At 34.5% G+C, this 12,344-nt stretch overlaps 1 protein-coding gene across 2 annotated transcripts in view; it reads left to right on the forward strand.

Moving 5' to 3' along the window:
- The window catches only part of LOC128206903 (cadherin-87A-like), a 51,130-nt gene that overhangs the window by 32,228 nt on the left and 6,558 nt on the right, over nucleotides 1-12,344 (forward strand). For both annotated transcript variants that reach the window (XM_052909639.1, XM_052909648.1), the window contains 14 exons: nucleotides 1,851-1,920; nucleotides 2,833-2,905; nucleotides 4,264-4,448; nucleotides 4,677-4,803; nucleotides 5,289-5,431; nucleotides 6,240-6,570; nucleotides 6,861-7,048; nucleotides 7,875-8,027; nucleotides 8,314-8,457; nucleotides 9,657-9,846; nucleotides 10,182-10,399; nucleotides 10,925-11,119; nucleotides 11,393-11,503; nucleotides 11,715-11,817. In XM_052909639.1, the coding sequence (XP_052765599.1) occupies nucleotides 1,851-1,920; nucleotides 2,833-2,905; nucleotides 4,264-4,448; nucleotides 4,677-4,803; nucleotides 5,289-5,431; nucleotides 6,240-6,570; nucleotides 6,861-7,048; nucleotides 7,875-8,027; nucleotides 8,314-8,457; nucleotides 9,657-9,846; nucleotides 10,182-10,399; nucleotides 10,925-11,119; nucleotides 11,393-11,503; nucleotides 11,715-11,817 (2,231 nt within the window). The remainder of the gene's footprint in view (nucleotides 1-1,850; nucleotides 1,921-2,832; nucleotides 2,906-4,263; nucleotides 4,449-4,676; nucleotides 4,804-5,288; nucleotides 5,432-6,239; nucleotides 6,571-6,860; nucleotides 7,049-7,874; nucleotides 8,028-8,313; nucleotides 8,458-9,656; nucleotides 9,847-10,181; nucleotides 10,400-10,924; nucleotides 11,120-11,392; nucleotides 11,504-11,714; nucleotides 11,818-12,344) is intronic.

Consider the following 12,344-nt stretch of genomic DNA (forward strand, 5'->3'; position numbering starts at 1 on the left):
AGCACTTATGTCATAATAATTGTGCATTGTTTGTGTTTCTAACAATACAATAGTGTAAGATAACCAGTATTGCTGAGGACATGGTGTTTCATTTAAGGTAGAAAAACTATGGTTTCCTTATCAAGCGGCTAAGTTATAAATCTATCTGTTTTTGAAGATATTTTAATGAAACATATTTCAAAAGACTCAAAAGCACTGAATTTTTAATCAAACTATGCTTAAATCTGGTAAAATGAGTTAAGATTGAGATTGAGACTTAAATAGTTTTTCTCATCTTGGGGCCTAATATTTCTTTAAACTTTGGCATCCACTTGCAGTACTTTATGCAAAAAGCCATTCACAAACTTCTGAGTCCGAGTTTGAGTTTCAAGATCTTAATTTATAATAGCTATAAAACTGCTATTTGAGGGGCAACAATGGTAAAGATGACTGCATTTGTTTGTAATAACATGTATTATGGTACTTTACACATCTTTTGCCAAAAAAATAATTGTATCAAATATACTTTGTAACATTCAAAACTCATTTTTCTGAGTCGGAGTATAAATTTCAAGACATTACTGAATATAGGCGTTGAGAAGTTCAAAGACATTTTGATTTTAATACTCAGAATAAGTTGGATTTAGAAAGATATTTGTAAGTAGGTGGAGATCTAGAGCTTTCATGATAAGTTTGTCATGATCGCATGCTATTTAAACATACATGTAGATAATGCTAGATAATGCTGTGTCATGAATGTTATTAAACGTACAAATAGATAATGCTCTGTCATGAATGCTATTAAACGTACATGTAGATAATGCTGTGTCATGAATGCTATTAAACGTACATGTAGATAATGCTGTGTCATGATTGCTATTAAATGTACATGTAGATAATGCTGTGTCATGAATGCTATTATTAAACGTACATGTAGATAATGCTGTGTCATGAATGCTATTAAATGTACATGTAGATAATGCTGTATGTGCAATTAATTCTGCTAAATGTTGTCATTTATTGCATTTATCTGTATTGTGATGCTGTGAATAACACAAGTGTTGAATGGCAACTTTACTACTGGGTATAGCCTTTTGTCTTATGCATTGATGTGTTAGCTTGTTTAATTAACATGTTGTAAATGTTGTACCAACCATGTATTTTTATAAAAACACTGAAGATTTTCTTTTACATTGAAAAAAAATAAATTATGACTACATATTCATTTTGAAGTAAATTAAAAAAAAAATGTGCTAGTCGAGTTGAAAAATCAATCAAGCATATCTGGAGGATGTAAAATAGCTAAGATTCAGGGGTCAACAGCTTCTCTTGGAATAAATCAGATAACACCTGTATTTCATATATCCTTTCAATATTCATTTGGTGTTCATCTCCTTTAAATGAGTCTTTCAGCTCTTGGATTGCATATCAGAACTTCCCAATATAATGGATTGATCCTTTTATTGGTCTTTTGGTAAAAGCTACTGCATGGGAATTTACCTTAAACAGATCTGTTCAGCATGCTGACTGGTGATATATAGTCAGATCCTGTTCTTTGACTGACTGTATAAGGATCTTACCAAGTTTATCTCTGAATATGGGCACCTCATTTGTTCCTTTCTTTCCTTAAAGATAAATTGTACTCATATGACAATTAATGAACTATAGTAACAAGTTATATAAATCTGAAAAATAGGATCAGTGTGTTTCTTATCGAATTTCATGGACTATTGATTTCATTAAATAAGATGTTTAAAATTTTAATGCTTTATATTCATATTACTTTTCAGTCTCTTAATTTTGCTAGTTTTTATACAAGTATAGAACAAAACTGCATAGATCTATTAAACAATTTGCAAGTTTGGTTGCAGATTTCTGCTGGATGTGGCAGTTACAGATGGTATATACACAGTCATATCGAAAGTGACCATCTTAGTCATAGTAAGTATACATTTCATACCTTTAAATATTTTAACAAAATGCTCTAGTAATAACAGTTGAGTGGAGAAAAGGCGGAACATGTTGCAATATAACATTTTATCCCTAACAGAAGTTAAACAGACAGTAGCAATTTTGCCTACTATACTGAGCAGACATTAGCAATTTTGCATACCATATTGAGCAGACCGTAGCAATTCTGCCTACCAAACTGAGCAGATGACAGCAATTCTGCCTTCATTACTGAGCAGACGGCAGCAATTCTGCCTACCATACTGAGCATACAGCAGCAATTATGCCTACCAGCACTTCTGCCTACCATATTGAGCAGACGGCAATAATTAAGCCTGCCATACTAAGCAGACACCAGCAATTCTGCCTACAATACTGAGCAGATGGCAGCAATTCTGCCTACCATACTGAGCAGACAGCAGCAATTCTGCCTACCATACTGAGCATACAGCAGTGATTATGCCTACCAGCACTTTTGCCTACCATATTGAGCAGACGGCAACAATTCAGCCTACCATACTGAGCAGACACAAGCAATTATGCCTACCATACTGAGCAGATGGCAGCAATTCTGCCTACCATACTGAGCAGATGGCAGCAATTCTGCCTACCATACTGAGCAAACACCAGAAATTTTGCCTACCATACTGAGCAGACACCAGCAATTCTGCCTACCATACTGAGCAGACACCAGCAATTCTGCCTACAATACTGAGCAGACACCAGCAATTCTGCAACATTATTAATGCTTAAACATATTAAACAATACTAGATATTTTCGGATGTATTCTATATTGTGTATCAACTTAATATATGTGTCTTAATATTTTTAATAGGTGTAAAATAATACTGTACTTTGCATTTTTTTATGATTTTATAAGAGATTGCTTTTACCAATTACAGGACATCAATGACAATGGTCCCGTATTCCAGCCAAGCTTGTATGAGATATCCATCATTGAAACCACACCTCCTGGTATGCACTACATACCGTACATGTCCTATTAGATGCGCATGCCTTAATAGACCCATATGGTGGTTGTTTCATTACTTTATTTTTGGATCCTACCACTTGTGAAATGTTTACCTTTAATCACAACTTAAGAAATATTTAATTAGTTCTGATAAAAAGCATTACACTGTCTCCATTTATTTATAGTGCATAATGCACCTGGTCATATTGCTGACATCATGCATATGCATCATGATTTATGTTACATACCAACTACCGTATGTTGATAACAGAGCCAAACTTTTCACATTCTTATTACAGTATAGTTATAGTTGTGTAATGATATATTAAAGCCACAATTTCAACGGACTATTTTATATACACTTGAGGATGTAAACGGTTCTGCTGTTGTGGATACTGATCACTGATTGGTAGGTCATGGGCTTTCAACTCTGCCTACTATCTAGGTGATGGGTAATTGTGATAAGCCTCGTTGGTATTTATATTTATGACTCTATACATGACTGGTCATCAAATTTAGTGGATTTACATGCGTCTGGTGCCACTAAAAGGACACTATGGTAGTTATTATAAAGGTCTGTAGCAGCATGCCCAAGGGTCGGATTTTTCGATCCGGGACGGACACACATGATAGATATTTTTCTAGCATACCTTGAATTACACTTTTTTTGTGAAAAATGCATAGAAAAGCGCAGTTTTGTAAATTTCACCAAAAAGCATGTGCGATGATGTTAGCTGACGGCATGACACGCATTAATATTTATTCACTGCATACGTCAAGAAGTTCCTTTCGTATCACGTCTTTTAAGGGTTATTTTGTTTTGTTTTGCAGGTGTCTTTTTGTAAAGTTAATAGTTATGGAACTCATCTATTGAAATCTCATAATTACATTAAATGTAAAATAAAAGAAATGAAAAGTATTACGTCACAGGGCGTGACTCATCTGGCATGGGGGATGCCAGATGGAGTTTTCCAGCATGGCTGAATTTACCAGAAATGCCTATCCAATGTGCTAGAAATAATATTCTTCCTTTTTTGTTTATTTGGTTTGAACAAGTGTGTCTAATGGGGGTCTTTCAAGCATCCTATGAATAGTGTTTATATTAAGAACAGGGTCATTTAAAAGTATTGTCTAAGAATTTATGTTTTCAGAAGTAATACTTTAATTCAGGCAGTTATATATTAAGACAGTACATTTGGGTATTAACTATAAATTGGTGGTTAACAAGAGAATTGTGATCTATAATGGCCTATTTTCAAAGGATACACAGTTTGCAAGGCCTATTTCCAAGGGATATGTGACTTATAATGGCCAGTCTTCAGGAGATATTTGGTTCTTTTACGATGTGTTTATTTGTCAGGGTTGTCCATCTTGCAACTGTTGGCCACAGATAAGGATGATCCCTCCAGCGAAAACGGGATACTGGAGTACAAGATATCGACAGGCAGTTTAGGACAGTTCAGAGTCGATATAAACACTGGAAAATTATATACAACTGACACTGCAGTTTTGGATTACGATAATAATAATCGATATGAAATGCAGGTATTTGTTTTGACTCATGCAGGTGAATTTTCACAAAGCAGTCTTAATTTCATTTTAATAATCTTGTATGATTCTGATAGTATATTGAGAGATTCAGTTGAAAGGACTTCAGAATGAAAATAAAATAAAAAAACGCCAATTGTAAGAGCCTGATCGCATGATCAATACCTGTATTAATCTGTAAATAGACTCTTGTTAACCATTCATTCAGTTTTCCTTTTTATTCAGGTTCGAGTTTCGGACAAGGGCAAACCTCGGCTGACGGCTTTAGCAACAGTTATCGTCAACATTCTCAACGTTAACAACAAAGATCCTTACATAGATCCTTTCTTGCAGAACTTTGTAGTCTATGATAGTAAGTGTTTGTTTACATAATTAAAGAAAGTTTTTAAGTGCTTTAACAAACATTTCGTAAGTTTAAATTTTCAAGCAATGATATACATGTAAGACGATTAAAATGTTATGTTTTAAGGAATAATTTCTTTGTTTTTACAATTATGCAGACTCTTATCAGTGTTTGAATATACAAATACTGTACATGATTCGGTTTCCTTTAAATATCTTATTTCATAACATTGTTTCTGTTGTGCATGAAATCAGTACCTATACTGTGAAAATCCTTGACCAAGTTGTTGTAGTGGGTGAGAGTGGTATAATAAGTGTTAAGGTGTCTGCCTTTCCCCCAAGATTGAGGGTTTGAGCCCCACTGGGTGCACATTCTCTTGGATTCCGAAATCATAGTTGTGTAAAATGTGTTTTTTACATCAGCTTAAAGCTTTTTGTTCACAGTTGAGCTTAAGTTGATAAGTCCTTAAAAGATAACCTGACTGTGTATTTCAGATGCCTTCATAGGACAGAAGATTGGAACCATCAGGGCGTATGACCAAGATGCAGATGCTCAATTCAATTTCACCTTTAACGACCAGAAAGAGGCTACCTCTGACCAGGGATATGTAGTCGACTACAATGTCTATGACTTCAGAGTAAATTTTACAATATTGTACTACTGATTTTCTTTTATCTGTATTAGTTAATTTCCAGTTAATTTTTACATTCAAGTTTAAGTACATACATGATTGAATGTGGATATTTTAGAGCAATTTCTTGTTTTTTCTTTGATAAATATATGTCTGAATATTTTGAGCTCGACTTTAAGTGTTTAAACTGGTTAGTACTGAATAACTTTAGTAAGGTGTTGACATAACGTTGCCAAACTTGGTATATAGGAAGAGTTTATGATGACCTTTCATGGGATTGCGTTTGGGGCCCCTAGGATCAAGGTCAAGGTCAATGTTACTAAGAATAGATAACTGTTTGATACTTAATTACTTTTGTTAGGGTTGAGATGTTGAGACCAAACTTGGTATGTAGGAAGTGTTTATGGAGGGTTAACATTGGTTTGCATTTGGGGCGGCTAGGGTGAAGCTCAAGGTCACTGTAAATAAAAATAGAAAAAAATAGTTAAAACTGAATCTAACATTGGAGGCTGAAGTTTTTCAGTCAATCATTTAAAATCTTGTTTTGTGGCATTGCGCCATTTCTTTTTTTATTATTGCTTTTGACAGGCACATATTACATCATTATTGTATTTATTTTTAAAACTAAGCAGCGTATAGTCGAGCGCGCTGTCCTACGACAGTAAATCGGGTATTCAGACTTATTAACAAAACCTTACTATGGTGTATATCTTTATCAACAAGAGTAAACGTAATGACCCAAGCAGTTCACAACCTAGAAAGATAACACTCAATATCCATAGTAGATTTTGACTCATTTCAACCTGTTATTCAGAACTTGTTCATCATTGACCAAAAGAACGGTTCAATATTGGTGAATGGGAAATTGAATAGTCGAATAACGAATATCGTCACATACGGTGTAACAGTTCAAGATGTCACCCCAAAACCACCCCAGACTGGACTGGGCCAGGCATTCATCCGTATCAAACCATTTAACACCCAACCTCCAGAGTTTGAGAATTTCACCTCGCCGATTTACATTGACGAGGAGCAGCCAATTGGCAGTGTTATCGTCAGTCTTATCGCCCGCGACAATAACGGCATAGAGGAATTCAAGATTATCGAACAGCCTGATGATTTCTTCACCGTCAACCCTAACACTGGTTTGTGTTGTTTTCATTTTTTCCACTGTTCATCATTCAATGAAAACTTGTATCCTCTATATTGCTAATGGAATTGTTGTGGTGGCTTTTTGTACCATTTTTTTGTCTGCTGAAATGGCACATATAGATATGCACTACATTTGTGATCAGTGGAGATGCCAGCTTTATCATCACGATTGTACTGATGCTACATTGACTGTTGTTAATTAACAAATGAAGAAACAGATATGTAATCTGTTGTTAGTAAATAGAGACAAAAATGCTTATGATGTGGTCCATGAACTTTCCAGGTGCTGTAAGTGTGATCAGCCGTGTGGACTACGATGACGTGCGGATGATCAATGACTCATACTTAATTGTTCAAGTTCTTGACACGGGCGAGCCAAAGCTCTCGGCTACCGCTTCCCTATCTGTCATCTTCCGAAATATCAACGACAATTTCCCAAATTTCTTACGCAGGTCTACTAACACACCAGTTGTAAGTACCTTGTTCCATCATCAAGAAATATCTCCCATTTTACTTATTTTCTTCAAATAAATTTTATCAAATTGCTTGAATGTTTTGATAGCAACTTGGAACATTTACAGATTGCAATGTCATGTGAAGCACCTCGCAAGAGTGATAAACTCTCTGCCTTTTTTGTGAAGTTATCTTCCCATGTTTGTTTTGTTATATAGCAACATTTGTCAAGGGCTTTACTCAAAAAGTTTTTTCTGAGGAATTGAGTTAAATTTTGAACATTTGAAGATGAAAATTTGAAGTTGTGCACAGGGCAATAATTAAACTCGTCATAATGTAATTGCAGAGTTATCTCCCCTTGTAATTTGATTGCCTTCAAAAAAAGCTTCTGAAACGCATCCGCTGTAAGGAATTTAAAGAAACTTTAAACATTGATATATGACAATGCATAGATGTGCGCAGTGGAAGAATTATAACTCAATGTCACTTATCATAGAATCATCCTTCCTTGCGATTTAATCATGCTTTGATCAAATGATTGACAAGTACTTAAGTTAATTTGCAAACAGTAGTTTAACTCTTCAACCAAATGTTGCAAAGTTATCTTCCCTTAATCCTAAATATTGTCTTCAAGTTATCATCTGCAGCCTTAGATCCTTATGGAAAAGTGTACATTATAAGAATATGATTTTAATTAGATTTGAAGGACATCAGTTTTCAATTTTTTCATCTAAAAGATTTCATGCATTACTTAAAAAGAGTTTGATGAAGTATTGAATTATTGCTTTAAAGGTTTTGAAAACATTTTCATCTAAAACAGTTTAAAAAAATTTTATTATTGTAGAATGTGTACAATGCCGAAATCTTTGAGAATGCTGCCTTCAACACAACTGTAACAACTGTTTATGCTGAAGACCGCGACAGACCCGATGCAAATGGCTACCATACAGTGCGCTACTTTATGAATGATGACAGATTTAGTGTTGATCAATTCACGGTATGAATCATTATTTGGAACATATTAAAATAATGGAACTTATCAATTGTTTTTATTTGAATAATTCAATAAAGAAGATCGCATAAATTTTTTTTGGAAAGGCAGTAAAAATCTGTACTGGTATTGATTGTTAAGTGACTTGAGTGAGGATTTAAGTAACTGCAATATTATGGAATAGAAAACAACATATGTTTTGTCCTTGTATCTTTTTTTAATTGTATGAACCCAAACTGTCCATTTCGTTATTTTTATATGAAGTATATTAAACACGAGTCTTTTTTACTAGGGTCGTATTTATGTGAATTTAACAAATGGTGCAGTTTTGGATCGTGAACTGAATCCACTCATCCGGACCCAGGTGATCGCCCGTGACAACCCACAGAACAACCCACTTGGTCTCCCTGGTAACCAGAGACAGAGGGCTGCCATAGTATGTTGATAGGGAATATATTCCGTGTTTCACATATTGTAAAACCACCGTTTCTATTTATTAAGCCTAAATTTTGACTTGAAAAATACAAAAAATCAAAATATTGTCTATTTACCATAAATGACTGGTTATAAGACAATAGAGGGTATAAGACGCAGACAAAAAAATCCGTGAAAAATCCGAGATAAAACTTTTAATGTATGTTTTGGGTTAAAGGTCGCATAGAAAAAATGTCAAAATCGTCTGCCACAATTGGCAACCATGTTTGTTAACAGTGACGAAAAAAATGTTTTTCGTGAAAATGAGGATGGTTATTTTTAAAACTGTACAATACTAATACAAAGCAAAATATATTTCTTTGTTTGTTCGTTTCATGTTATATAAAAACATAACAAATTATTTAAAATTTGTATCCGGATGGCACTGAAAAGTACCTTTTATGACAATTTTCGAAGATATCGAAGAAACGGTATATCGTAAACAATAACCTGTCGAGAATGAAAAGTTTAGTAATGCAAAAACGTTAAATTGTAGGGGTTTGTTCTAAAAATGTCAACACCTACAGAATAGAATAAAGAACGTGGCAAAGTGCGAAAAAACAAGACCATTATCGCAACAGTTTGTAGTAGTGGTATGTTAAACAGTTTTAAAGGCAGTGCGAGTGTTTCACACCTTATCGTACAACTGACAAAAAATATTTTGACAGTTCACAGCTTTGCTTCTTTATATGCATTTTTAATTATTGTTATATTCAAAATAATATTTAATAATTTTAATCGTACAATATTTTTTTAAATTATAAACGTCTTTCGATATACCGTATCCAGATCTTCGACTGCCGTTCAAACCCGTATAAACTTGATTTATATGACACAAGTAACATCCCTTTCTACATAAGTCTAAACAAACGCTCGGCCTGAAATTGACCTCAGAAAAATTTTTTAAAAGCTTGTTACTGGTTATTAGACGCTGGCATTTTTTTTTACATTGAAATCTTAGGGAAAAAAGTGTGTCTAATACCCAGTCATTTACGGTAGATTAATAATTTTAAAAACTTTCAGCCGAGTAACTCAGTCAATATATCCCCAAAGTTTTAAGTAAATTGAAAGAAATTTAGAATAAACCAGACAACATTTTTGAGCAGACGACAATTTACCCAGCATGCAAAGGGTTAATTAAATTACATCACAACATTTCAGGTGTCAGTGAGGTTACGTGATGAGAATGACAACCCCCCTGTATTTTCTAGTGCCTCATACTCCGTTCAGATATTTGAAACCATTGGAGTTGAAACTGATATTCTCCAGCTGTTCTCAACTGACGCTGACATAGGAAATTATTCCATCTCTTTCTATTCAAAAGTACCCGGTGTTGGAACTGACTACAATGGTTTGTTTTATTGTTATATGTATAATTATAAAGAAATATTTTGTGTGTCTTCTTCACTTGAAAATGTACTTTAATTTTAGCATGTCTTTTAAAAAGAGACTGTAACAAAGTGCTTGTATTGCATAATTGGTAAATGCATCCTTTTTTCTGTATTTTTCAAAACTATTTCTTTAAATGTTAAGAATTTAATTTGAATATTTTTGTTTAAATGTTCGCCTTTTGCTTCCACCAGTTTCTATTCTCAAAGGCTCGATGAAAAATTCATAATGATTGGGAAATACATACAGCAGGCTTCAAAATATTTTTCATCAGTAATCCATCTTTCATTTTTCCAGACTACTTTGATGTGCGAAGAGAGAGTGGCCGTATCTACGTAAAGAGAAGTCTGCTCCGCCATGTTGGCTTCTACGAGTTTCTCGTGCAGGCCACAGATGACCTTGGCAGGGGTTTTAAAGCAAATGCAACCATATACGTGGAGGTTAAACCCTCCGCAAACTCCCCACCAATCTGGATTATTCCTCCTGTTGACAATATGACCATCTATGTACTAGAGGTATGTCCTCCTGGCTCTTGAATGATGGTACATTATGATAAAATAAGTAATCTTTGTGAGAGCTGTGCTTGCTCAGGCCTTCTTAATTGTAAATGTGTTATACAATATGGTAAATTATGATCTGTCAATTATTGAAAACTTAGTGTCTGAAAGTTGGAGTACACGAGGTTCCGGGTGTTGGATAAATGTTTTGTCAATTATTGAAAATATAAGAAAGTGAAGTGATGTGGGAGTACATAATATTCCATGTGTGATATATGAAAGCTATTGATATGTTAACTGTCAATTTCTTCACCTACTTGAGAATGAGAGTAGTCTAGTGGTATAGGTGTCTGGCTTTCATAATCGGTTAGTTCTCTTCCAGAGGTTCTTTCTCAAGACCTCTTGAAGTGAACACCAGTTCTCTTTTCTACCTAGGAAATGGTTTCGTGGGTATTTTATAGGCTAACAGCTTTGTCACAGTTGAGCTAAAATGATTTTGTATAAACCTTCTCTTTAAACGTCATTGATCTGTGCAATTTACAGGAACAATACAATGGCATGTTGATATACGATGTGCTTGCTCGCGATGAAGATACTGGAAATAACGGTATCGTTGACTACAGCTTCATCTACAATGGTGAGACCGTGCAGGAAACTCCGGAGTTCAAGATAAATCGAGTGACGGGAGTGATCTCTGCCAACATCACGTATGACAGGGAGCGTGTGCCGAGATATGTGGTACGCTATATATCACTGTATACACTGTTTTTTTGTTTGAATTAGAATAGTTCATTTTAAATGCACTAAAGGACATACATTTTGAAAGCTGACCGGAAATGTAAGCTATCTGTCCATCTGACATGCGTTTAAATGTAAATATTTTATTTCATTCCAAGGAAAATGGTGTTCCATATAAATTGCTAACTTTGAGAAGCATGACTATGATTTATTTTGTAAGGTCCTATTATGAATAATTTCATTTTTTTTTAAATCTTGTTTTTTCTTTGGTAGCTGTTACTGAAGGCTAGTGATCGAGGAGAGACACCTCTGGAGACGACCCGCTTCCTTACGGTTATCATCAAGGATGTCAATGACAACAAACCACTCTTCATTAAGGATGAGGTATGAAATCCAATGCATTATAACATCACCTGTAAAATTTGGACCCATTCGATGATTAAGAAAAGTATTGAAATGTAGCAAGTGACCTTGGACTTGTTCATTAATCTTTTCTAGGGTTATCTGGTGTTAACATGTATGTTGTTGGTGAACAATAATAGAAATACTGCTATGTAATACATAGCGCCTACAATCGTCACAATTCTCTTTCCAGGAAGAATTCCGTGTGCAGGAGAGCGCAAATGTTGGCTACCCAATCGGACAGGTCCAGGCCTTCGATGATGACGAGAACCCCGAGATCTTCTATGATATTATATGTATGTAGAGCTCTCGATATTTGAACTTTCAGGTTTTTCTAATATTGTCAGCTTCAGTTCTGAATATATCATTGATGATGCATTTGAGGCGTGTATCTGAATCTTGTCTGTAAAAAATGAACCATATTGTTGCTGAAAAATGATCTTTGATATCCAAAAATTGAAATGCAATTGTGTTCAAAATTTGTCTTTTTTACAAAAATTGGGACGAAAGTTATATTAACTTATGCTAGTACACATTGATACAAATGTTGCCCCAGAATGCCGAATTGTTTTATTATTATTTTTTTTTAAATAACATTGCACAGATATCACATGCAAGACTGACATACCTACCTCAAAGATCAAGGTCTCACATGTGTGATGGTGATCTATCATTTTCGAATGCTGCGTATATGCACATAGAGTATATGCAGTAATGTGTTGGCTGTATCTTTGTCAGGCACAGGGGGATTTTAGAAAAAAATAGCACAAATATTTGACACATAAAGGCGTCCTATCACATACAAGACCCACTGAAAGATGTC

Source organism: Mya arenaria, chromosome 2 (genome assembly GCF_026914265.1).
Source record: "Mya arenaria isolate MELC-2E11 chromosome 2, ASM2691426v1".
Taxonomy (NCBI): domain Eukaryota; kingdom Metazoa; phylum Mollusca; class Bivalvia; order Myida; family Myidae; genus Mya; species Mya arenaria.